At 39.4% G+C, this 27847-nt stretch overlaps 1 protein-coding gene across 3 annotated transcripts; it reads left to right on the top strand.

Annotated features, from left to right (window-relative positions):
* Positions 1-27837, top strand: LOC134877810 (myosin-11-like). 3 transcript variants are annotated; one of them, XM_063903467.1, is made up of 43 exons: positions 1-37; positions 1813-2122; positions 2570-2740; positions 5207-5363; positions 6327-6354; positions 7237-7336; positions 7944-7979; positions 8409-8501; positions 8586-8649; positions 8758-8856; positions 9579-9722; positions 10192-10287; positions 10382-10500; positions 11129-11281; positions 11443-11616; positions 11742-11915; positions 12347-12461; positions 12654-12841; positions 13302-13423; positions 13816-13885; positions 14051-14211; positions 14870-14978; positions 15315-15446; positions 15525-15731; positions 16244-16381; positions 16450-16573; positions 16805-16976; positions 17989-18201; positions 18617-18761; positions 19078-19284; positions 19574-19678; positions 19842-19994; positions 20272-20520; positions 21298-21510; positions 21911-22123; positions 22286-22447; positions 22739-22867; positions 23053-23141; positions 23431-23554; positions 24334-24542; positions 24699-24807; positions 24895-25067; positions 25748-27837. In XM_063903467.1, exons 2-43 carry the CDS (start codon positions 1958-1960, stop codon positions 25968-25970), a joined length of 6027 nt encoding a protein of 2008 aa, XP_063759537.1. In that variant the 5' UTR covers positions 1-37; positions 1813-1957; the 3' UTR covers positions 25971-27837. The 3 variants fall into 3 exon arrangements, with proteins under 3 accessions (XP_063759537.1, XP_063759536.1, XP_063759538.1); XM_063903466.1 differs by having other exon boundaries at positions 30-37; positions 1810-2122; XM_063903468.1 differs by having other exon boundaries at positions 30-37; positions 1810-2122; positions 25518-25881.
* The last annotated feature ends 10 nt before the right edge of the window (positions 27838-27847 follow it).

The raw sequence follows: 27847 nt of genomic DNA, 5'->3' as shown, positions 1-27847 counted from the left end.
AGTCTGCATCCTGCACTGAGGGCTGAAGAACTGCACAGTGAGTACAAACACTTTATTTATTCTTATTGTATATTTTTTATACGATCATATTTAATACAGAAGACAAGGGGTAGGCTACTACCCCCATTTAATAAATTCAGCTGAAATAACCTGTTGAATTCATTTTAATGTGCAAAAAAATAACTTGTTTGTATATGAGTCACTTTTAGAGCAATAGTTGTAATTAATTGGATAGGAAAATCAATTTAAAAACCAGTACCCCGCTGCATTATCCTGAATTTCTTGAAGTGTTAAAGGCTTTACACTTATTGGTATTTTTATCATTATATAGTTTCATTGACCTTCACTTAAAGCCTTAAATGTCTCAGTAAAAATGTCAGAAATCTTCATTAGAGATTCCTGCTAACATACCGACTCTGTTGTGCGTGCACGCCAGTGGCCACCCTTGGGTGCACCTTGTGACATGTCACCATTTTGGTGTAAACGGTAAGCTTGGCTGGACACTTGAGCTGCACCTTATAAGGTAGTATGCCTGCTAAGTCCCGTAGCATCCCTCTTTGGGCTACCAAAGCTACCAGGAGCAAAGGGGTTAGCCAAACATGGGCATTCCAGCATGGCAGCAGACTTGTTTGATTATAGGTGTTATCTTCTGTGTGCTGCTTTTCATGTTTTATTGCCTGCTGTTTCATCGGAGGTCAAAGCAGCCTTTTGACCTGCAGGCAGAGGCAGAGAAGAGGATAAGTGAGTAAGTAGCTCATTGTGAACCTATAGGGAAATGCACCGAGGGAGTTATCTGCAGTAATGTGTTGAAGATGTAAATTCAATTAGAGTGACAGTCGGATGCAAAAAGGCAGCTGTTTGAGAAGAGGATGTGTTTTATGGTGCTCGTTTGTCTTCTGTGTGATGCGTTGTAAAACATCTGCCCAGAAGTTTTCAGATTGGGATGTTCTATCCTCCTTTGCTGGATGATATGTACAATTTAGATCTTTAAATCCAAAATTGATTAAGTTTTATTTCACATTGTGGTAAGGAGTTGTTGGGTTGGGGTTTTTGCTCACTGTATGCTTTCAGCTCTTTAATCACAGCTGATTAACCAAGGAAGTTTTTGAGTGTTAACCCCTTGATATATATTGATATATATATATACTAGAATTTTACTTTGATTATTTATTCTTAAGGTATAAATGTACAATTCTGCAAAGAAGTACCAAAGTTCAAAGTATTGTGCCTGTGCCTCTTTTACAATTCAGTTTCTCCGGTCTTCAAGCATTTTTAAAGACTTTGCTATTGACTTAATATATTATGGCAACTCAAGTTTATTTGTAGGGCACATTTCATATACCAAAGCAATTCAAAGTGCTTTCCTTAATGCTTAAAAAAGGCACAAAAAAAGTTAAGAAAACATAGGAATTTCAGCCTATATTTACAAAAATGAAAGTTGTACAAGGGCATAAAAACTGAAGCCATTAATTCAAGAAAGACTATAAGAAATAGTCTTAAGGGAAATCGGAATACTTCCTTTTTAGCTTGAATGGGAGATTGATACCAATATCTTCTGTATAGCACTATAAATATGAAGCCACTATCAGCAGCTTACCTTAGTTTAACAAACTGCTTGGACACTTTGCAGGTTAACTGGCACCTGGAAAGATCACAGTTTCAAAGTAAAATGTTTAGCTTTACAAGAGATTATGTCACATCAACATCAGAAAAACAATAATTGCATACCATTCTCCGTGAAATCGCCACCCAGTTTGTTGTGGTCTACGTTTTCAGCATTTTAATTGTTAATGATGTCTGTTATTTCAGCAGGCCAGAAGTCAAACCGAGGTCAAAGGTCAACCCGACTCCCATCGACCCACCAGAGGCCGACCCAGTCGTCAGTACCGACCCAGACTCAACTGCTTCTGAATCTGAGCCTGACATCGACTCAACTCCTGACGGTGAAACCTTCAACATGGCTGACCCGGCCCCTGACGACAGCAAGTTCCTCTTCCTGGATAACGACTTCCGCAACAGTGGGGTGGCGCAGGCGGATTGGGCGGCCAAGAAGATGGTATGGATCCCGTCTGAAAGGGAGGGCTTCGAGACAGCCAGCATAAAGGAGGAAAAGGGGGATGAGGTAATGAATGACATTTCACGATAATGCTGCGGTAGTCACATAACTTTCTACAAGAATTGGTGAAAGTTAGATTAGATCTTTCACTTATGTAAAAGGATTAAATACCACAGTGTAAAAAGTCCAAAAGTATACAAATCTTAAAAGTGTAATATAATTAAAGAATATGATATAACTATATCATCACTACTATCACTACTAAAAATATGATATGTTTGTTTTGTAAATGGAACAAAACATTTGCCAAATTTGATGATCACTATTTAAGTTTGCTTATATAACATGTAATGATGGACACATTGTAATACATGTCAGTAATTTACTTTTTTCTTTTAATTTTGTTTTCACAAACTGTAACATGATTTTATAGAGTGATGGAAACACTATGGTCTTAGACGACAGCTCAGAGGCAGGCAAAGCTTTAATTCCTGGGTGTGTTTATGGCTGCAGGTGGTGGTGCAGCTCTCCAATGGCCAGAAGGTGACGGTGAACAAAGATGACATCCAGAAAATGAACCCGCCCAAGTTCAGCAAGGTGGAGGACATGGCCGCCCTCACCTTCCTCAATGAGGCGTCCGTCCTCCAAAACCTGCGGGAGAGATACTACTCCAGCCTCATCTATGTGAGCAACACACGTACACAAGCCCATGCATAGGCACACACACAAACACAAACACACATACACACACACACACACGTGTACACACACACACACACACACACACAAAATTGTCATTTTCAGAAGTTTATAATGCACAGGCAACATAAAACAAACATGAATTTGCAGAATAAAATGGGCCAATAAATAATGATAAAAAAACAAAACTGATAATGAACATGCAGCTTAAAAATAATTGAACTCCACAAGTATAATCATGGTTTAATCCAGTTCGAAATGATTTACCTAAAATGTATAATAGGGGATTAAATAAGAATTTGTGCAAAAAAAGAGGAAAAATTACATGAGGAACCCAAGGATTATGTATTTATGTACAAGTTACAGGAAATCAAATAGCTTTTCTTAGATAATAGTGCTGTATTGGTGTTTTGAGGATGATTCCCATCTTAAAGTCTGCACACCTAATGCTCTAGATAAAAGTCAAATAATGAAAGTTACATAAAAATCCAACTGATGTTATCTCAGTGGAAAAGGAAAGAGAAGCAGCTCTTTTAAATCTACATGTAAAACCTAAATATGAGGACTAATAAGAAGCTTCTTAAGCCAGAAGGAACCGGCTGCTTTTTTTCTCCTTATAAACCCACACTCACTTCACTTTTAGGTGAAAAAGTCCTTGTTTAGGGACTGTGTGCAGACGCTATAGTCTTAGGATGTACTGAGAGGATCAAGAGCTTATGTTTTTATTTTTTCAGTCTTACAAAGTCTAATAAGGTAGAGCGATGTAAAATTTAAAAATCCACACTGATGCATCTAATACAGACGGCCATGAAGATCACTGCAGGTTAAGAGATGATGTCCCTCCACTCCATATATGATCAGGCGAAACCTGAGCAGCCAAAAACATTATTCTACTGGGAACTCTGAATTGTAGAGGTGACCCTCTAGAAGATGAGATTCCACAATGTTAAGTAAGGGCATAATCGGGAGCCACCTCAACCTGAATTCCAAATAAAATATGCTGCAGGATTTGCTCAATTCAAAATTCAAGCAGTATTTCAATGCTGTTGTTTTTTTATATCATATTAAAGTTTTGGAAGCTGTGCAGTCCGTCAGAAAAGCTTGTGTAAAACATCCATATGGGATTTTACAGTTTAGGATTGGATGACGAATGAATCGTCTTTTCTGTAGAAATACTGAAACATTTCCAAAACCCCAAAATTACTTATTTTATATCATGTCAATGTTGGAGCACCAGGGTCAAAACTGTATGTCTTAACATATTGTTGTGTAAGACATATTTTTTTTTTTTTAAAACCACAATCAACCAAAACAAACAAAAGGAACCAGAAGAGAGAAACCAAAACATTTTCAAGGAAAACCTGCTCGTACTAAATGAGGGGCTCAGCAATCTGACACCTTTAAACAAGGAAGGAAAAGACAGGAAAAGTACCAGACTAATTAAATAACTTTACCTTTCACCCGGAAATTTAGGTGGATGAGTACCTACTAAATTGGCCCGCACAGGTACAGTAAACTCCTGGCCTTCAACAAAGAAAATAAAACGGCTGCAAAGACACACAAGAGACCACAAAACTAGCACAAAGAGAAATATGTAAAAAATAACACCAAATGCCTCCAAAAAGACTAAAACAATTACAAACACACCCAACACAGAGACACAAAGCAACTACAAAAGAGTACACAATTATGTGCACCTTGCTACTATGTAGGACAGATATTATGGATTTTGTAAGGGTTAAAGGTAAAGGTGACGATGAAGCTGACATCCTGTTAAAGGAAACACATTCTGAGATTTATCGAAATGAAATTAACAAATGGGGCGAAGCCTGCGAGCTAGTTCAGGCAGTCAACTTGGGCACCAATGATACATTCGCTCATAACGCCCCTCGACTTGCAACCAACCAAACATAGTCTCCTAATCTGGCGCTCTACTTAAACCATTGTATCCGCCTACCTCTGCCTCGCTAATGCTGCTGCTGCTACTGCTGTTTCCACGCTGCTAATGTTTTCACCTCGCTGCTGCTGCTGCTGCTGCTGCTGCTGCTGCTGCTGCTGCTGCTACTGCGTTCACGTTGGCGATGCTCGCCTGCCCCACCACCACCCCAGCTTCCTCCCCAATTTCCATCTGTAGGCTCGGGGGATAGTTATCTAATCATCACTCAATGTTCTATGTTAATATGTGGAGTGATGAGGCCCGAGCCTAGACGCCAAACTCGAACGATATACTGTTTGTAAGAAACATATTAATGAAACACATGAGTTGTCTGACTGACCTGACATTATACACAAAGCACATTTGATTTGTCTATGACACAAAGTCCCCAATATGTTCCTAGAGAATCATGATATGAGGAGGACGGTGTTACAGGACAATCTGTTATGATCGATTTTAACAACCACAGAGAGGATCAGTGATCTGACTTTGTGACTTCCTCTCTGTTCCCGCAGACATACTCAGGTCTGTTCTGCGTGGTGGTGAACCCCTACAAGATGCTGCCCATCTACTCTGAGAAGATCATCGAGATGTATAAGGGCAAGAAACGCCACGAGGTGCCGCCGCACATCTACTCCATCACAGACAACGCCTACAGGAACATGATGCAGGGTAACTGCGTGTGTGTCAGTGATCAATCGTACATATACATATAAAGATATATATTCATCATTCCCGCCTTCAACGCTTGTGTCTGAAAGTTAACCCTTGATTTGCGAAACTTAGCGAAGCCTCTTATATGATATTGATATTTTGAGGGTCAATTTACCAGATTTTTAAAGAATTAACACATATTTGGTCCTTTGCAATGGACGAAAAAAGCAGTGGCTCAGTCTGTAGGGAAGTGGGGCCCAGAGGGTGGCTGGTTCAAGACCCGGATCTGACCAGAATGAGTGTTCTAAGAAATGAGGTACCCTTGTGTAAGGTACTAGACCTGCCACACTGCATCCTGCGAACTGTTTATACTATACTTAACCAATTTTCTATGTGAGAGAAAATTGCTGGAGTATCCCTTTAAAAGTTAATCATGTTCTGCAAAACTGCACTCATTTTGATCGCTAATTACTTTTATGCCAACCTCTTCATCCCTGATCTACGGCCCATGCTTCGAAAACTATCAATGCAACTGTCCTAAGCGAGTTTTTTCCTAGAGTACTTCCACACAATAGCCAAGTGAAAGCTGCTTATTGAAAGTTAAATGGTGCGGAGAGCAGCCCTGTCAGGAGCCCCGGAGCGTGCGGCCTCATGGTCCGACGCTGACCTCAGACCAACTGCGTAGTTTCCATTCAGCCCCAGAATGGCCATACATGGAGCAGGCAGACCAGATTTCAGTGATGGAGCCCCGCATCCACCTGCTATTTTTAGACGATATGAGTGATGGGGGCTAATCTCCCTCCGAACGAGATTTCCGAGCTGTTTGCTCTTGTGTCCGAGATAAGCGGCACAGCCTTCAGAGTTCATGTTTGGTGTGTTCATCATCCCGGCTTCCACTAATGAGTTCAGCTCAGTCAACATTTCACATTACTTCCCCCTCTTACAGTCCTCTCCCCCCTCCCTTTCTCTCTCCCTCCACAGACCGTGAGGATCAGTCTATTCTCTGCACGTGAGTCAAAACATACTAAACCATTTTCCATCACACTGCACCACGCATTTGAGCACACACACACAGGTACTATCAATTAAGGGAGCATTGACCTCACAGTCATTTCCTGGAATACATGTTACTCTTTATGTTTTGGGATTTAGATTTTGTCCCCAAAAGGGAAGTAGCTCCCCACCATGTGTATGGATGAATGTTCAGGTTCAATGTAAGGCTGCAACTTTCAGATTCATGGATAGAATCATTATCAATTAACGTGAAAACCATTTATTCAATTAGATTATTTATTATTTCTCCAAGGAATTAATGTAGGTAATGGCCACAATAGCTAGCTGATTAATTAAAACGCTTTTGGACGGAATAAAAGGCAAACATTCCTAAAATCAATTTATCGTAAAAGCCGTGTTTAGACAAACATGCTAATATTTCCCCGTTCCAAGGTCTCAAATTTGAGTTTGTTGTATTAATCTACTAAGTGAAACCCCTAACTATTACCATGAAGTGTTCCCGGTTGATTACCCATACAACAACAAGGGCATTATCTAGTGCTTACCTAGTGAATTTAGGTAAAAACCATACAGACACAAAAACACAATCAAGAAATATAAACACCCAAATGTGTGTTAAGGAATTTTCCTCTACACTAGTCTGAAAGAAGACATGGAGTGGAAGTAAAATAGCACACAATCAGAAAAATGCTAGGCTAGGGTCTCACTCTAGTTTGTTCCTTCTTAAAAAAAACCTGCTTTGATTTACATTATTTATTTGGCATTCAGTCTCCATTTTAAATTATTCTACCCTTTTTAATATAATCTCTTATTCTCCTTTCATCCTTATCTCATGCATCATATCTCCCCCTCTCTCCCACCTCTGTCTGTCCCCCAGAGGTGAGTCTGGAGCAGGGAAGACAGAAAACACCAAGAAGGTGATCCAGTACCTGGCTGTGGCCGCCTCCTCACACAAAGGCAAGAAGGAAGCCAATCCTGTGAGTAGTGTTTCTCCAGAAAAAAAAAAATGCATGGAAACTAAATGATAACTTAACACATCAAATACAAATAAAAGTTGAATATATCAGAATATAATTTACATAAAACTCAAGTGTTATTTTTAATTTCTTATAGTGTGAGACATAAACTCCAAAATATATAATAAATATTTGTATAAAACTCTAAATTTTCTCTCCTGTTACAGTCTTCCCCAGCCACATTTTTGGTAATTTAATTTAGCGAAATCTAGCAAAACGGCAGTGGCAGTGACACAGGCCACACTTTGAGATCCTTTATGTAAAACATATTAATAACCCAAGGTAAAAATACTTTTTTTTTTTAGATATTACTGTACGTAACTGCCAACATGTGCTGTAAATGGAGAAGTTTGTACTCACAAGTGTATAATATTCCTACAAATCCCCCATAACTCTGAATAAAGGTCATTGCTTCTGTTCGCTCAGCTGCAGGTAATCTAGTTTAGCAATCATTTAAAAATGTGTGACCCCAAGCAAACACTTCTGAGGAAATGTATTGTTTTTAAATGAAAATAAATTAAGTTCCTGACCAGTTTTATTTCTTTCATGTTATTTTCTGCTACTGCAGCAACCACAGCAGCAGCAAGGTGGATCTCTGGCCTACGTGAGTATAACATTTCACACTTTTACACAATAAATAGATTCAGTTCTGGTTTGTCAGGTTCATGCTTACTGTTAAATACATACAACAATTAACAGATACGCATATATATTATATATGCAGTATATACATATTTAGACATTTTAATTAAGCTAAAGAATCAATACAGGTAAAAGTCCTGCATTGACCTCAGGTATCAGCATAATAAAAAATGCACACTACAGTTTATAATAACTGCTGTGTTGTTTAATTATAATATTATATTCTTATTTATTAGGTTTTATATTCTGTTTTAATAATGAAAATATGAAACTTGTAATCATTTCCCTCTATAATTTATAATAGTAGAAATTTAAAGTAGCTTAAAATGTAAAAACTCAAGTGAAGTAGTTTAGTGAATTAACTAGATGTGTACCGTGCTCTGGGCTTCAGGGCGAGCTGGAGAAGCAGCTGCTGCAGGCTAACCCCATCCTGGAGGCTTTCGGAAACGCCAAAACCATCAAAAACGATAACTCCTCACGATTCGTGAGTTATTTAATGTGTTTATGAGACAAAAGCCTCGATAAAAGTGTAACTAAGATTCCTAACCAAACTGTCCTCTGTCCACAGGGAAAGTTCATCAAGCTCAACTTCGATGTGACTGGATATATTGTTGGGGCCAACATTGACACCTGTATCCTTTTAATTGTCAACACCTGAATATAAAATTGAAACAAAAAGATGAAAAGTATTATTCTTGCCAGTCCTGGTTATATTTTTAACCGTCTGCTGCCTGGATCAGACCTGCTGGAGAAGTCTCGCTGTATTCGGCAGGGAAACACGGAGAGAGCCTTTCACATCTTCTACTACATGGTGGCCGGAGCCAAAGACAAGCTCAAGGGTGAGAGTGTTTTTTACTGTCAGATTTATTAGTTCATTATTCATTTTTATTTATAATAACAGGTTATTTTCAAATAGGAAAAATCTCAACTTGAATTACTCCTAAACGGGCAATTACTCTGAGTACCTCTCAGCAACAAACAAACACGTTTACACCAAGAAGCTAAAATGGAAAACAAATTAAAGTCTATAAATCGATAATTAGGCGTAGGTTAATGATAAGAAAAGGAATTGTACTGTACAGAGCATTTTAGAGTCCTATTTTAGGGGGTGATGGATTGTGCATGCATCATTTGTATGATGTGACCATTTATTCATGTTAATATATTACGATGCACTCTTTTTGTAAATTGACATCAATTACAGCTGTTTTTAATTTCAAAAGGCCCTTTTTCAGAATACTGTTTTCCCTTCATTTTATTTCATATGTAATCCTTTTATGAAGTAGATTTAATCATGGGCATTTTGTAAATAATTTAGTTTTTTATAACAATAATTGGCTTCATAAGGTAATTCTTGAAACAATGGGACATTTTTTATATTATTTGTATGGTAAGGCATTTATTTTCATCATTATGATGAAATTATTTGGACTATTCCATTTGGTTAAGGTTTTGTTATTATCCCGAATGAATATCACATTGAATTTCATAACTTAGATGATTTAAGATGGCTTTATTACATACAAATAAAAAATGTCTGTGCCTGTGCTTGTGTGTTCAGAGGAGCTCCTGCTGGAGGACTTCAGCGCCTACCGTTTCCTGGTGGCGGGTCACGTTGAGATCTCGGGTCAGGAGGACGACGAGATGTTTGTGGAGACTCTGGAAGCCATGGAGATCATGGGCTTCACCGAGGAGGAGAGAATAGGTACAGAGGGCTCTCCAAAACTTCCACAATCAACAGTTTCTCTCTTCATGAACACATCCTATAAAAATGATTTGGTTTTATCTAGTGGTGGAAGAAGTACTCAGATCTTGATGAGAAATAGAAGAGAAATACATAAAGTAGTCTAAAACTAAAAACTATGAATGATAAATTAATGTGATATATAAATTACACAATATTCCCTGGAATTAAATGGAGTAGGAGTATAAGGAAGCATAACAAAGATAAAGTTATTTCAAATTAAAGCACAAGTTGTCAAAAGTACTGTACAGTAAGTAAAGGTACTTAGTGACATTCCAGCACTGTCTGTATTTACTAGCTTTACTGCAGGCTTATTTCAGGACTAGCAGGTATTTGTAATATCATTCCTTAAATGAAGTGAAAAGCTTTTTAAGGACACCTTTACATTTCTGAAAATGCATGCACCACCTTGATTTTTCTCCTCCTGCAGGGATGTTGAAGGTGGTATCCACCGTGCTGCAGCTAGGCAACGTCAAGATGGAGAAGGAGAGGAACAGCGAGCAGGCCACCATGCCCGACGACACCGGTAACCCTTTCAAAAACACCAACACCAGCACTGTATGTTTCAAACGTCTCTGACCTTTTCTTCTTTTCATCTTTCTGCGACCCATCAACCCCAGCTGCACAGAAGCTGTGTCACCTGCAGGGCATCAACATCACCGACTTCACCCGTGCCATCCTCACCCCGCGCATCAAGGTGGGACGCGAGGTGGTGCAGAAGGCGCAGACTAAGCAGCAGGTAACGGAAAAGCTAACGTCATCAAAAAAAGACAAAAAATAAAAACAAGAACATTTACAACTTGCATTAAAACACCCCAATTTAGTATAAAATTACCACAGAAATATGTTATAGTCAATAAATGTTAGTGTTATGATAAAAGTAGAAACACTTGGGACAAGATCAAAGATGCAGTTCAAGCTTGAAATTTTAAAGTAGATTTTTAACATGTTCTTTTTTAATTTATGAAAAGCTCAGGCTTCAAAATTGGGAAAATTATGGAAGCACTGATACTTAAAATTGGGAAAAATTAATGAACTACTTCAGAGTTTGTTTTTTGGGGGTATGGGTCAATATTCAGGGTCCAACTGCACATCCTTTAGATAGTCTGAAAAGGAAAACATTATTCAAAAATAGCACTGATCTATTATTGAAGGGTCTTGAATCAATATTTGAACATTTTGAAGAAATTCTTAGATATTGGAAGTTTAATTTTATGATTTATTATTTCTGAAATGTAAAAGTAATACAACAAAAGCCTCTACCATTTCTAGATAGTGGCAAATTGTGCATAAACATAGGTCTTAACCTGCTCCATTCCCTCTTATTCCTCTCTCTCTTTCCTCCTCCTCCTCCTCCTCCTCCTCAGGCTGACTTTGCGATAGAGGCTCTGGCTAAGGCGATGTACGAGCGTCTGTTCCGTTGGATCCTGGCGAGGGTCAACAAGACTCTGGATAAGAGCAAGAGGCAGTCGTCCTCCTTCCTCGGGATCCTGGACATCGCTGGCTTTGAGATCTTTGAGGTGAACGCTTAATGAAAACTAACATTGAATTACTTTTGACATTGACTGATTGCTTGTTTGAAAATGTAACTAAATCACTTGAATTTCAATCTGATGTGCACATACACCACTGGTAGTATTCATGTTGTTTTACTAACCCCTGTGATGTTTCTCGGCCTCAGGACAACTCCTTTGAGCAGCTGTGTATCAACTACACCAACGAGCGGCTGCAGCAGCTCTTCAACCACACCATGTTCGTGCTGGAGCAGGAGGAGTACAAGAGGGAGGGCATCGAGTGGAACTTCATTGACTTCGGACTCGACCTGCAGCCCTGCATTGAGCTCATCGAGAGGCCGGTCAGTCACCTGTCCTTACTTGAAACCCAACTGTGTACAAATGGCATTCCGTTATTAGAAAAATGACAACAGATGCAAATATAAATATGTTTTCCTAAGCCTCTGTGTGTGTCTCTGTCCTGCAGAACAACCCACCCGGTATCCTGGCCCTGCTGGACGAGGAATGCTGGTTCCCCAAAGCCACCGACATCTCCTTCGTGGAGAAGCTGCTGAACACACACACCGGCCACGTGAAGTTCTCCAAACCCAAACAACACAAAGACAAACTGATGTTTACTGTCCTGCACTATGCTGGCAAGGTGAGGGCCCCTCAGAAATAATCACACACATTCTATGTTTTCTTCTTCTTCCTCAATACCATAGAGCTCAACTGTTGCCCGAAAACCGTTCATAAAACTTAAATGAGCCACACTGTTGCATTACATGTTTCTTTATCACCATGAACACACAAAATTGTAGTTTATTTTGATGTAATCTTACACACCGTCATGCTGCTGTAACGCTAAGCTTTAGTGAAGATATGGATCGGGTCTATATTGTTTGTGTGAAAATTCTAGAGACCTTTTGGATCGATTGTGATAAAACAGAATTTTTTGATGCTATTATTCTTGACATTGGGACTTAAATTTCAACAGTAATTGATTTTGAAGGTGAAGTATTCCTTTTGAAACGTGTTGACTGTAAAAAAAAATAATGAGTAACGCCATCCTGATCCCTAAAATGTTTACAGGTGGACTATAACGCAGCCAGCTGGCTGACTAAGAACATGGATCCTCTGAACGACAACGTGACGGCGCTGCTCAAAGTCTCCTCTAGCAACTTCATCCAGGACCTGTGGAAAGATGGTTAGTATAGATAGAAATAGTAATAACATGTAATGACACTCAAAGTCATGCTACATTACGTAAGAGCAGTAATACAATAATCAGCAAAGCACCAGTCTTTAACCATCAAATGATCAGTTAACCCTAATAAATGTAGCTCAATACAGAGTTTAGAGTCAGTATATAAATATGTATTTTCTTTGTTGCCTTCAGCGGACCGTGTGGTAGGTCTGGAGACGATGAATAAGATGTCTGAGAGCTCGGCTCCCACTAAATCTAAGAAGGGGATGTTTCGTACGGTGGGTCAGCTGTACAAGGAGTCTCTGGGAAAACTGATGACCACGCTGCACAACACACAGCCTAACTTCGTCCGCTGCATCATTCCCAACCATGAGAAGAGGGTAGGAATCTTTATAAAGCTATGGGTTTTTTTATATATATCTACAAGGAAGTTCAATTTGAAATGGTGGATCTGAGGTGAGTGAAACAACTGCCATTAAATTATTAATTAATATAATTTTCCACTTTTACTGAGCTATATCTTTAACTATCTCAGTTCTAATAAAAAAATGCATTTGTTTTCAGAACTTAAACTATTTAAATGCCAAATGCCAAACATTTTAATGCAATGTTATTTTTGGTCACTGGAAGATATATAAAACAGTACCATTTTAAATTGATCTGTGTATCTGTATTGTCTTTCAGAATTCAAACCCTTTAAACATGATGCTACTGTTGTTTTTCTTATTAATAAGTAAATGTCGCTATGCAATATTGTCCTAAATACACTCAGAACAATGATTGTATTTGAGCTTAAGCTGCAGTGTGTGTTGAGACTGAGTGTGCTGCTGCTCTCTGCAGGCGGGGAAGATGGACTCCAACCTCGTTCTGGAGCAGCTCCGCTGTAACGGCGTGCTGGAGGGCATCCGCATCTGCAGGCAGGGCTTCCCCAACCGCATCGTGTTCCAGGAGTTCAGACAGCGGTGAGCAAACCAGCCACTTTTATTGGTCTTTGGAGGTTTGACTATATTCTGTTTGTGCTTGTGTTAACAGTACTGTGACTAATAGTATTAACAACACCCTTACCATACCCTACAGTAAGCTTTACATTTGTAAATATACTATGCAGAGCAGACATCCTGATGGGAATGTTGTTTGTCCATTCATTTAAACGTGGTTTTGCAGTTCCTCACTTTGACCAACGTAGTTAAACACAAATGTACACATTTTACAATTCCAATGTTTAAAATAAATTAAACAAAATGATCAAGTGAGACATTTTCCAAACTGCAACAGAGTCCAACAAAGTGTTTTGTACTCTTTGACATTAATAAATGTCACTTCAAAATGAAAAAAAGAGCTTTCTTGTTTGCAGATACGAGATTCTGGCTGCCAGCGCCATCCCAAAAGGCTTCATGGACGGGAAGCAGGCCTGCTGTCTGATGGTGAGTTTTTTTAAAGAATGAATGCAAACATTCAGTGTTAAAATAAAAGTCAGAGGATGTCCACACTAACAGCTTCTGTGAAGTTCATTTGAAAATGGATTTAGCTGAACATGGAGTGCAATAAGCAGTTTTTCCTCTGTAATCCAACTCGTCTACCTCCTGCAGGTGAAGCACCTGGACCTGGACCCGAACCTGTACCGCATCGGTCAGAGTAAGATGTTCTTCAGGACCGGAGTCCTGGCCCAGCTGGAGGAGGAGCGCGACCTCAAGATGACCGTCGTCATCATCGCTTTCCAGGCACAAGCCAGAGGCTTCCTGGCTCGCAAGTAAGAGAAACACCTTTTAGACTGGATGCTGATAGCCTACTACACTTTCACATACCAGGAGTTTTTTTTGGGAGACTTGGTGAAAACCTTAACCCATAAACAGAAATTAAAATGGAAAATGTATTTTAATGTAATAAAAATGATAAAGAAAAAGTGTACACAATTAACACAAAAACACATATTAACAGAAATATACAATTATTAATTACATATGACCGTGAAGAAATACGTACAGTATTTCTTAATAAAAATAAACCTTTTACAGCTTTAAAAAATATAGTGTTGTGCAATATTGTCAGAGGTATGTGCAAAATATGTTGTTAAGTAACTAAGTACTTAAAAATCGGAGGTACTTGTAGTTGAGTATTTCCATGTTGCTTCACTTCTGCTGCACTTTCTTTTCTTTCACAGTTGTCAGACAACTTGTGTTACTTTGCAGATTCAGATTTGTAGCGTCTAATATTGAAATAATAATCTGAAAATGTATTAAGTAATAACATTTTAAATTAACAATTTGCAGTCTCCTCTGTGTCCTGCTTTCAACACTATCAGTTAAACGCACTGGTTGCCCAAAATAATCTTTAAATAAAAATGAATGTCTGAATAATTCTTCAACCTCTTTCAGCTCACAGCGTATTATTTATTTGTGTGTTTCCAGAGCGTTCAGTAAACGGCAGCAGCAGCTGACAGCGATGAAGGTGATCCAGAGAAACTGTGCCTGTTACCTCAAACTCAAGAACTGGCAGTGGTGGAGGCTCTTCACCAAGGTATCACTACAGTTGTTAGGATATAAGATTTAGAATGTATTCCTGTTTTTCTTTTCCTTTTTTTAAAGTCTCTGTAAATAAAATATATATCAATATATGAATAAAAATAAATGATGATAATTAACTGTTAAAAAAGGTGCTGCATAATAGGTGTTAATCCTAAAATAGGCTTGCGTTTTTAGCCAAATAAAAAAATTAAGTTATTAACAAGAAATAAAAAAATGGAATTAAAATCTGAAAATGCTGAAAGTATGATTTTAAAAGAGACTTGAACAACTGTAACAAAACCGTGAGGTGTATATTCAAAATGTAAATGGCTCTCTGTGTGTGGTCCAGGTGAAGCCCCTGCTGCAGGTCACCAGGCAGGAAGAGGAGATGGGTCAGAAAGATGAGGAGCTCAGGACCGCGAAGGAGGTGGCGATGAAGTCCGAGGTGGAGCTGAAAGACATCACGCAGAAACACACCCAGGTGAGAGAAAGACGTTTTTAAATTTAGATTTTTTTAACCTTAGAAGTTCTTGAAGTGACTGAAGTGTGTTGTTTGTAGCTGATAGAGGAGCGCGCCCTGCTCGAGACGAAGCTCCAAGCGGAGACGGAGCTGTACGCCGAGGCCGAGGAGATGAAGGTGCGGCTGGAGGCCAAGAAGCAGGAGCTGGAGGAGGTGCTGCACGAAATGGAGGCCCGACTGGAGGAGGAGGAGGACCGCAGCCACGCCCTGACGCAGGAGAGGAAGGAGATGGAGCAGCAGCTGCAGGTGGGGGCACAATAATAATAACAATAACAAAAAACAACAATAACAATATAATAATAGCATCATAATAATTAAACAATAAAAATGATAACATGATATTGCTATAATAATTATTATTTGTTATAATAATAATAATAGCAATACAAATATTTACTATTACAAGTAGTCTTTTCAATTATAATTGGGTTTTTTAGATTTTAATTGTCTGCAAACTAATACTTTTGATAAATTTAAAAAAGAAAAATATTATTATTATAAAAACAATCTGTAAAAGCACACCTGATGAAAATTCAGTGACATTACTAAATTGTATTCATATAAATATACCAAATATATTTTCTCTTAGTAATTTGTCATATTTGTATTGTTACTTTGTATTGTTAAGCTTTTAAAATATTAATTTGTTGCTTTTATTCTGCTATTTTAATGCTATGTATCGACTGATTTACTAAACCAAATCCACACCTACTTGGCCAATAATGGACCTTGTCATCGCCCCGCTGTTTTCTCTGCAGCTGATGGAGGCCCACATAGCGGAGCAGGAGGACTCCTGTCAGAAGCTGCAGCTGGAGAAAGCGTCCGTGGAGGGGAAAGTGAAGAAACTGGAGGAGGACGTTCTGATGATGGAGGACCAGAACAACAAGCTGCAGAAGGTAGAAACACTTTAGAAGTTTCGCTAGTTAGGTAGCACAATATACACTTTACTGTTTTGTGTTTTCAGGAGAGGAAGCTTCTGGAGGAGAGGATGGCGGACATGACCTCCAATCTGACCGAGGAGGAGGAGAAGTCCAAGAATCTGACCAAACTCAAAGCCAAGCATGAATCCATGATCTCAGACCTGGAGGGTGAGGCAGCAAAACAATCACAATACTCTATTTCTTAATGGAGCTCCAAAAAAAATCCCAATTAGATTTAAGATATTTTTCATGGGTGGCCAAGACCTGGCCAAGGTCGACGTTGATTTAAAAAAAAACGAGGCGACTCACAAGACTTGATGACCATACACATTAGTTTTCCTCTTAAAATGTATAATGAACCTCAATACAAATATGTTGACTGTATTCTTTCTGCTGCAGTGCGTATGAAGAAGGAGGAGAAGGGTCGTCAGGACGTGGAGAAAGCCAAGAGGAAGGTGGAGGCGGAGCTGGCCGACCTTCAGGAGCAGCATGCCGACCTGCAGAACCAACTCGCCGAACTCCGAGCCCAGCTGGCCGCCAAGGAGGAGGAGCTGGAGGCCACGCAGGCTCGGTAAACAGAAATACACAGAATTAACAGCAGTGGAGCTTAAAATGTAAAGATTATCCTGTTGGGGGGGGACACTAGAGGTAATCTTGTGGAGTTATTACATGTGTAAAAACTGTATTCTATTTATTAAAGTTCATTTTAAGTATATAAAGATAATGTAACAGTCTTTTCCCAACACAAACATCATAAGAACGTAAACTAAATGTATAGGTACGGTGAGGAGTTTATATTGTGGTTAAAGTTGCCAATCAGACAGTTGAAGCTGTTTTTTGGAAATAAGCTTAGTCTGCATAATGTTTAAACTCGTACATTTGAGTTTCATAGTGCTGTGTCCTACATTTTCATACTGCTTAGTTGAAACCTGCTGGTTCCATTTTTATAGAAGTTAACAGCCAGAACATCTGGTTAAAAGAGGGATAAGTGAGGCAACGAATGCAAAAATAATATTCTATGATACTGCAGATCTCTAGTATGTGGATTTGTGGCATCTTTCATAGTGAGTGAGCACCCTACAGTAGTTTACATAGAGCTTTATAAAGTGGGACAAACAAAACCCTAAAAACACGCCTGTGTCAGGTGCCCTTCTTCAAAGCAGGATATCTAACCACCCAGAGATCTGAACAACCATCTGCAGAGTCATCAATGCTTCTCATCTAATACGATAACAATATATGTTTCCTAAAGTTTACAAAACTATGTGATTTCATTAGGTCTATATTTCATAAAACTATTATTTCCAAGGCAGTCACAACCATAGGAAAATTAAAGAAAAAGAGAAACTTCAGACAGAGGGCTACAGAAACACACACTGCCATCTACATTGTTTTTCAGAGGAATCCAACTTCTTTCGTCTTTTAGGAAAACCCAAAGTATGTTAAAACTGAAAAAAATACAGAGTACAGGAGCCTTTAGTGTCTTATCATCCAAAGATGTTTCTACATAAAACTCCCTTAATATTTAGTTTGTGTGTGTGAAGATATTAGAAACTCTATCAGAACTTTCTCTGTGTCTTCAGGCTGGAGGAGGAGTGTAATCAGCGTGGCGCAGCTGTGAAGCGAATCCGGGAGCTGGAGTCTTTACTCTCAGAGCTGCAGGAGGACCTGGAGTCGGAGAGGACGGCCAGGGGGAAGGTGGAGGCCGCTCGGAGGGACCTCGGAGAGGAGCTGAATGCTCTCCGCACTGAGCTGGAGGACAGCCTGGACACCACCGCTGCACAGCAAGAGCTACGGTGTGTACCGGGGTTAAGCGGAATGGCCAAAAGTATAACTAATCATTTAAAAGAGTCAGTTTCGTCACAAGGTCAAAGGTCAACATTATTTTTGAGAGATGTACTTTATAACCCGTGATTAAAACAATCTAGGTTGAGTTCAGGTGTTTCCATAATTACGCCTCTGTTTTCTTTACGACTTTGATTATAATAAGATAACGTTTCAAATGTATTCTAAATCAGTTAAAAATAATAAACATTCTCCGATAATTAAGTCTGCGATAAACCAATACCCGAAATGTCCTTCCTGAGATTGGGCAGAAGAATAAAAAGGGTGTCATCTGCATAAAAAGAGACCTTTTGTAACCGTTTACTTCCAGATGTGTTGTGGTGATGATGTCCGATAAGTTTATCTGCGTGTATTTGTGCCTGACAGGGCGAAGCGTGAGCAGGAAGTGGCCATGCTGAAGAAAGCCATGGAGGACGAGGGCCGCAGCCATGAAGCCCAGGTCCAGGACCTCAGACAGAAACAGAGTCAAGTTGTGGAGGAGCTCAATGAGCAGTTGGAGCAGGCCAAGAAGGTACACACACACATACACAAACACAGATATTTGCTCACTTACGTCTAGTTCATCTCTACTCAAAATGTAGCTATATTCCCACATTAATATCAATGATATTTTACAGTTGATCTGGCATAGTTTAAACTTGAGAATGCGGTTATAACAGCAACAGTATAAATACACATTATGACTGAAATTAAAAATGTATGAATGAAAAATAACGATGTTAGATGAAGGTGGTTTGAATTTCTTTCTGAGACCTGCTTCCTTTTAATCAATACAAATATATTTACGGAGGAACAGTCTGTCATGTAGCCCCCGTCTCTGCCTCCAGGTGAGAGCAGGTCTGGAGAAGGCGAAGCAGTCTCTGGAGAAGGAGTCGGCTGACCTCAGCTCTGACCTGCGCTCCCTCGGTAGCGCCAAGCAGGACGTGGAGCACAAGAAGAAGAAGGTGGAGGCTCAGCTCAACGACCTGAACGCTCGCTTCAGCGACAGTGAGCGGCAGAGGACCGAGCTCGGGGAGAAGGTCTCCAAGACGAATGTGAGTGATAAAAATACTTTTTCCAGTGATATTTCGTCTATACTGAAATACAAGTTTATTGACGATAAGGAGCTTGCTTTGTTCATTGGTTGAATTAGAAAGATTTATATACATTTTTGGGATTTTATATTTAATGTTTTGTTATAAGATCTGCTGATATCAATTGGTTGAGCAGGATTGATTTTACTTTGCTCATTTTCAAACAGCAGGTAGTCCTGGTTTAATAATAACTCAACCTTTCCTATGTCTCTTTCTTTCCATATGTTTTCTTTCTCTTGGTGTCCGTCAGATGGAGCTGGACGGTGTGACAAGTCTGCTGAACGAGGCGGAGGGAAAGAACATCAAACTGAGCAAAGACGTCTCCAGTCTGTCCTCCCAGCTGCAGGATGCACAGGTGAGGGGGTATAACAAGCAGTGGAATGATTTCCTGTCTCCTACATGGGCATGGTCTGCTGTGTTTTTCAGAAGATGTAACAATAGTTTTTTTTTTTTTTCATGCAAAAAAAGTACAGCGGGGTAATTTAAAAAACCGCATTTCCACCCCTCTTCTCCTGCAGGAGCTGCTGTCAGAGGAGACCCGTCAGAAGCTGAATGTGTCGGGGCGTCTGCGTCAGATGGAGGAGGACAGGAACAGCCTGATGGAGCAGCTGGAGGAGGAGACGGAGGGCAAGAGGGCCTTGGAGAGGCAGGTCTCCAGCATCAACATGCAGGTCAGTGACTGTCGGTGATGGGGTGGTACCAGAGGAGAAGTCTAGGGAAAATACTTTTTGTAGTCATGCATTGAATACATTTTACTTCACTAAAAGTAATTAAGGCAAATCATTCAAATGTAGTTAAAGTAAAATAACACCCAAACTAAAAAATAATACATTAAAAGTCCACTTCATAGATGTCACTTAATTTTCTTAAAATCTCTCAAAAACTGGTTTGTATTAACTTATAATACAGTGAGTGTTCCAACTTTTACTCCCTTCTCCTCATTGTCAGCTGTCGGACTACAAGAAGAAGCTGGAGGAGGCGTCTGGGGCGGTGGAGATGCTGGAGGAGGGGAAGAAGCGTCTGCAGCGCGACCTGGAGGCGGCTAACAGCGAGTACGAGGAGAAGGCGTCGGCCTACGATAAGCTGGATAAGAGCCGCAGCCGCATGCAGCAGGAGCTGGAGGACGTGCTCATGGAGCTGGACGGCCAGCGGCAGCTCGTCTCCAACCTGGAGAAGAAGCAGAAGAAATTCGACCAGGTGTTTAACCATGGACAACTTTATTCTTCGTACTTCAGACTTGCATCAGATTTACACTTCACTATTAACGTGGCCTTAAAAATATAGAAAATTGTGCTTTAAAAAAAGAGCATTAAGATAAAATAATCACAGTAAATGGATTGCCATTAAAGAGCCAGTAGAACACAAGTAAAAAAAAAAACGGGATGAGAAGAATACGAATAAAATATAGTGCAGTGAAAGATAAGAAAAGTTATTTTATTTAATATATCATAGTGATGTAGACACTTACTTATCATTATAATCCACACAATTATCGTCCAAGAAAGAATACCAATATTATCTAAAAAATGATATTCATGCTAAAATGTCATCATTATTATTGTCGATTTTGTGTGTGGGATGTTAATTTAAGAGGAACTGGATTATTTTTACAATTTACCAAATGTGTTTTATTAATATGATATATGTATATTATATTTTCCAATCATGATGACTGTATATTCCCAGGATATTGTGAAACCCCTATTTGAAATGTAGCTTTTCACAGTAGTACTATAGTGTCCAATAAGTCACACTTAAAGACGTATAAAATTCTCCAAGAGTTCTTTCTAAAAACTCAACTGAAAAACAAGTACTTTATTGGTATTACAGTTGCATTAAATGAATCTTTAAAACAATCTTAAAATGCTAAAACATAAGAAGTAGGATTTGTAGCAAGCAGACTTCTGGGTAAGGATTTCATTAAACTTGTGTTTTTCCCCCTCCTTCAATCTCCTTTGTCCTCGTGCCCATCAGATGTTGGCAGAGGAGCGTGCCGTGTCCTGTAAGTTTTCTGAGGAGCGTGACCGGGCAGAGGCGGAGGTGAGGGAGAAGGAGACGCGCATGTTATCTCTGGCCCGGGCGCTGGAGGACAGCCAGGATGCTCTGGAGGAGGCGGAGAAGGCCACCAAGGGCCTGCGTGCCGAGATGGAGGACCTGATCAGCTCCAAGGACGACGTGGGAAAGAGCGTAAGAGGAAACATTATAAGAGCAACCTTTTTTTCCTTCTTTTTAATAAAAAATGTACTGTGGTTTTTGTAAACAATCATTCACTCACTTGTATTTGTAAATGTAAAAAATTCTCAAGATTTAACTCTAAAAAGTGCACAGAGAGTTTGGCATGTTGCTGGTAGGTTTTAATTTGTATTAAAATATCTTAAATCCATTGTTCTAAATTCTATTAATAATTGATAACTTCTAAAAGAATGTATATAATACCAAATATTGCATTAACGTACACTGATAGCTAATAAACTGATGGTGAATTTGGTCTAAAATTTCAATATGGAGTGGCGTTTTAGTGGAAAGGGGGTTTGAGGAAACATCAGAAAGACATTTCTCATGCTATCTTCTCTCCGTCCTGCATCAGGTCCACGACCTGGAGAAGGCGAAGCGTGGTCTGGAGGCCATGGTGGACGAGATGAGGATGCAGATGGACGAGCTGGAGGACGAGCTGCAGGTCGCGGAGGACGCCAAGCTGCGTCTGGAGGTCAACATTCAGGCGCTGCGGGCTCAGCATGAGAGGGAGCTGCACGGCCGCGATGAGATGGGCGAGGAGAAGAGGAAGCAGCTCGTCAAACAGGTGGAGTACAAAGGAGCCGTGAGATATTAGCATGCTGCAGGAAGGGAAGATGTAACACCTCTTTGTTTTCTAGCTGCTCTGATCCTGATGGTACATCAGCTTCACGCTATTATTATTTTCAACACAGGACTTTATAACTTTGTCCTACTGTCGCTGCGTCAGGTGCGAGAGCTGGAGTCGGAGCTGGAGGAGGAGAAGAAGCAGCGCAGTCAGGCGTCAGGCAGCAAGAAGAAGCTGGAGGGGGAGCTGAAGGACATGGAGGACCAACTGGAGGCCACCAGCAGGGGTCGCGACGAGGCCGTCAAGCAGCTCCGCAAAATCCAGGTCAACACACACTTTTCATTATTAGCATGAAACTGCTTTATTGAACACGAACAGAACTATGAGGATGATTCTGCTCCTGGTAAAAATCTCCTGAAAAATCAATAATTACAAAATCCTAACCGGGAAAATGTGTTCATGTTTGGTGTTATGACAATCTAGTTGCAAAAAAATACTTGTGTGTTTCAAATATGAACAAGTGCAATCTGTAATTCCTTATTTTGATTGGATGACTAAACGTTGCTGTAAGAGTCCGATATACTTAAAAGCTGACCGTCTCTGCTCTCCTCTCAGGGCCAGGTGAAGGATCTCCAGAGGGATCTGGAGGACTCTCGTGCGGCCCAGAAGGAGGTCCTGTCTTCAGCCAGAGAGTCTGAGCGCAGAACCAAGGCCATGGAGACAGATGTCGCCCAGCTGCACGAGGTGAGGCCTTTTAACCCTGCAGCTACAAACTAAATTGCCCAGCGGAGGCACGACCAAAAAAGGACAAGGACTTTGTAATTGTTCCAATTGCATCCACATACATGTTGTACAGCATACCCTCTCATATTAAGAAAACACGTTTTCTATTAATCAACTTATTTTTGTCCATCTGTCTCTCTCTCCAGATGTTGGCAGCTGCAGAGAGAGCTCGTAAACAGGCGGAGACAGAAAGAGATGAGCTGGCTGAAGAGCTGACCAGTAACTCCTCTGGAAAGTCAGTGTCTCACGTGATGAACACATGTTTATATTTTATGATGTTCACGTGTTAGTCCTACAGATAAAATGCATTGTGTTGGAATTTGTTTCAAATAAGATTATCATATGATTTAAAACATCATTCGGTTCTAGAGCTTTACAATTTAACTTTGGATTGACGGGGTAAAAAGAGAAGAAAATAGTTTTAAAAAATAAGGGGTAAGATACATTGAATATATTATCATAGATATATTACCATCATGTTGTTCTTTCTCTAATCTCTTGATACTCCTCCCCTTCCTGTTCAGATCAATGCTGTCTGATGAAAAGCGCCGCATGGATGCAAAGATCAGCCAGCTTGAGGAGGAGTTGGAGGAAGAGCAGTCCAACGTGGAGAGCCTCAATGACCGGCTGAGAAAGAGCCAGCAGCTGGTGGGTCAGAGTGGAGAGGGTTTAATCCCCCTTCTCATCAAATAGGCATTTTAAGGTTGCCAAAGATAATTCTATGTCCTCATATCCTCCCTTAACTCTGCGGAGTTCAACAGAGTTCAATCCTGGGCCCAATCCTTTGTTCCCTTTTCATGTTAGCAACCTGCTTAGTGGGTTAGGGTGGCAGAACTTTAGCTTCTCTGATGGGGAGATGAAGTCATCTCCCCATCAGAGAAGCTAAAGTTGGCTAATGTCAAAGTGATGTCCGATTCAGCCACTTGTAAGCAGCTGCCATTTTTAAGACACAAGAAGCTTCACAGTAGGCCTACAGTAAGAGTGGGTTATGTACTGACACATTTATTCAGGAAGTGCTGCAATGCTGACTCATTTCTGGGTTTAGGAAAACTTTCCTGGACTACTTTATAGGAGCTGCTTTTTATTTAGGACTTCTTTATTTGTATACATGTCCTGGTGAAAGTGCTATATAAATTACATCCTACTATTTCAATTACTACCAGCTTGGATATACACATTAATGCATCAATAATCCAGAATTTAAAATAAACAATTAGGAAAAAGTAATTTTACTTCTGTTACTTGAGTATATGTTGATGTGAAAGTTGTTGTACTTTTACTTAAGATTTTAAGGACAGAACTTTTACTTGTATTTTTATTAGTTCAAATTAATAATTGTACTTAGTTAAAATATCTGAATACTTCCACTGGCTTATGGTGTTTCCTCCCTGAGTTTATTCCTTTTCCTCTTGTACTTCATGGTGCAGGTGGATCAGCTGGGTGCGGAGCTGGCAGTGGAGCGCTCCACCTCTCAGAGTAAGGAGGCATCCCGGCAGCAGCTGGAGAGGCAGAACCGGGAGCTGAAGGTCAAGCTGCAGGAGGTGGAGGGCCAGGGCCGCTCCAAACTCAAGTCCTCCATCACCGCCCTCGAGGTCAAACTGAGAGAGGTGGAAGAGCAGTTGGAGATAGAGAGCAGGTACTGATGCATGGAGGGAAACTGAGTTTTAATTTCCAACTAATAATCAAGTGACGTAAATAAAGTATAAACCATCCATTGTTATACAGGCTTTTGTTGTCTTTTTTTAGCTTTAGAAAATGTTTGAGTATTATCTATTGTATTTCTGTCGGGCAGGGAGCGTCAGTCCACTGCCAAGAATCTGCGTCAGAAGGAGAAGAAACTAAAGGATTTAACCATCCAGATAGAGGACGAGAGGAAGCAGGCGCAGCAGTACAAAGACCAGGTGAAATAAAGATGGTGTTGAAGTATGTTGCATGTTGCTCTCATTTATGATGCTTTTAGAACTACATGTTGCCGTTGCTTTGTGCAGGCGGAGAAGGGCAACATCAGAGTGAAGCAGCTGAAGCACCAGCTGGAGGAGGCGGAGGAGGAGGCTCAGCGCATGGCCGCCGCTCGCAGGAAGCTGCAGCGGGAGCTGGACGAGGCCAGCGAGGCCAACGACACAATGAACAGAGACATGGCTTCACTCAGGAGCAAACTGAGGTACCGCAGGGACATGGGAACCTGTTCAATGAATACTATTTCAACAAAAAAAAAGTGAATTAAAAGAAGATAATTCTATTTAACAACAAAATAAATATTGTTTAAAAAAATCTAATTAACATTTATTTTGTGAATTGCGAACACAAAATAAATGTTATTTTGAGAAATAAATCTGATAAAGTTACTATTTTAAAGAAGTAGAACTAAATAAATACTTCCAAAACAAAAAGGTTAAAAAAAAATAAAACAACATTAACCTAATCTGAGAAATCATAAAAATACTGAATGAATTCTGTTTCAAAAATCCTAACATTTGTTTGTATATCTATATATATATATTTAACAGAACACATATTTTTTGTTGAAAGATTTCTCTAAACTGAAATCATAATTTTTGCTGTTATTAAATGTCGTCCTCCTCCTTTCGTCCTGCTTCTCGCCTTTCCTCAGATACTACTGATCTGCAAACTGCCCTCAAAGCTTCCTGCCATTATTCTGCTCTCTTTCAACGGGACTTTAATTTCTAATTTCCTCATCGCTCTCTTTTCAGTTTTACGGGGCTCCAACTTTTATTTTGTTAAAACTCACTTTGCAATAAGCCACCTGCCTCTTTCCTCAATCTCCTCCTGACCTCCTCTTCCTCCTCTTTCTCTTCCTCCTGGTGTGGCGGCTGTTCACAGGCGTGGCAGTAGCAGCGGGGGGGAGGCCGTGTACGGCAGCCCGAGCCCCCGCAGCAGCAGTGGAGGAGGGATGAGCAGCATGAGGAGCCTGGGAATGGGAGGGAGCCTCAGCCGGAGGAGCATCAAGGAGAACTCGGTGGAGCTGCAGGAGGAAGAGCCTCAGTCCCGCACTCCGTCTCCCCCACTGGACCCCCGCGAGGAGTCCTACTCCCCCGACGAGTAGAGTCCCACAAATATTTTCACAGTTTTTATTTAAATTATTTATAAAGTTGCCTTATATCATAATGTGAAAGATATATTTTAACACGATGGATTTATGGTGAAATTCTAGAGGTACTTACACAAACAAGTTGGCAAAAAGTATAATAATAATAACAATAATAATAATAATAATAATGTCACAACATACTTTCTCTTTTTCTATGGCAGGACCTGTGCCAGAAATATTTTCACATTTAATTTGAATTATTTCAATATAATAACTTCAAGGAGTTTAAGATATTTGAATGACACAATGGAGAAAAATTCATTTAAAAGTAAAACAGCAAACATTTGGGGTTAGAAAAAATATATGTTTTATGATTGAAAAGTAACAATTTCCCCACCAAACATTTGCACATTTATATTTAGCCCTTAATTAATTGGCAATTTTATTGAAAATGAATTCATACTGTGCTGAATGTGTGTTGGTTTTTCTATGGCAGAACTTCTCCCAGAAATATTTTTACAATTGATATGTTCACATGTTGAATAGATACTTAAACCAAATTAAATTATAGCATCAATATAATACAATAGTAATAAATATATGTTTAAATGTGGTTAATAAGACTCTGAGTTTCAATAATCTAGAATCATTTCCAAAAGTCTTAGCTCTCTTTAAATTACTATAATCTATTTCTTTCCCCATCATTTAGAAATGTTTTATAAATTGATAACACGTTTTAAAGAGATGTATTGCTCCTAAAACTTCAGTACCCATCAGCCTCAGCGGTTGTTGCTAAGCAAATACCACCGTCAGAGTTTCTTATCCTCTTTACCATCTTATTAGGTTATATATTGCTCATCTTTGTTTAAACCCCCTCTACTCCAAAATTAGAAATAAACAAATATAAAAACAAAACACAGTTGAGGAAGCCCTTTTGTTGCCTGTTCATTTTTGAGGATTATTTTGTAAGTAAACTGTGGGTTACTTTTGAAACGACCCTCAAACACTGTTGAAAGGACACATCCAGGTGTGGTTTACTCAACATTTAAAATAGGCACAAAATGATCTTCAAAACAACAAACTATTTATGTGAATTAAATATATTTGAATGTATTTATATTCCATGTAGTTTAAATATTTCAATTTCTATTATCTTTTTTTAGAATCATGCACCAGAGAAAATTTGAAATGGAATACCCGGTCATTCAACGAAACGTTCAGCTAGAATACTATAATAAACTTACAATTATTGCTATCCATTTCACAATCAAAACATTTAAATCTGTTTCTCTACTAACCAGAGAAAAACACCTGAAAATAGTTTGTAAACACAAAGAAAATATGATATTGTGAACAAGAGAAATCTATATATTGTTATTTATACATTTTAAAAATGTATTGGAGTTAATAAATGTTGATGAATATGAAACATTGAGGGGGAACCCGAGAAAAAGTTAATAATTAGTTTTAATAATGCAATGCATAACATATTTTCCCAATCTAATAGCAAAATAAAACAAAATATAAATCTAAATAAAAACTTCTGAACACTACGTTTCTTTGAATTAACTTCTCGGTTCTCCCCCCCCCTAAACCTGTGATTCATTTTGGGGAAAAACACAGGCTTTGCTCGGGTTTCTGCACTTCCTAATTTTTTTGTTTAGTATTTTGGAGATGATCTGTTCATTTGGAAACTGAATGTAAAACTATATTTGTAACCCAACTGTTTAATATTCAACTTCGAGATAAGGCAGTGATTTAAACCTCACAGACGCACAGTATAACACAACACAATAATAACTGTGCGTTGTACAATGACTGCTTTGACGCAGCCTGACCTTCTGAAGTGCTATTAAACTGCTAAATAAAATCCTCACAGATGTTTCGACTCT

The sequence above is a fragment of the Eleginops maclovinus genome, chromosome 16, assembly GCF_036324505.1.
Source record: "Eleginops maclovinus isolate JMC-PN-2008 ecotype Puerto Natales chromosome 16, JC_Emac_rtc_rv5, whole genome shotgun sequence".
NCBI classification, from domain to species: Eukaryota; Metazoa; Chordata; class Actinopteri; order Perciformes; family Eleginopidae; genus Eleginops; species Eleginops maclovinus.
The sequence above is the reverse complement of the archived record's forward strand: the minus strand, read 5'-3'. Positions and strand labels throughout refer to the sequence as shown.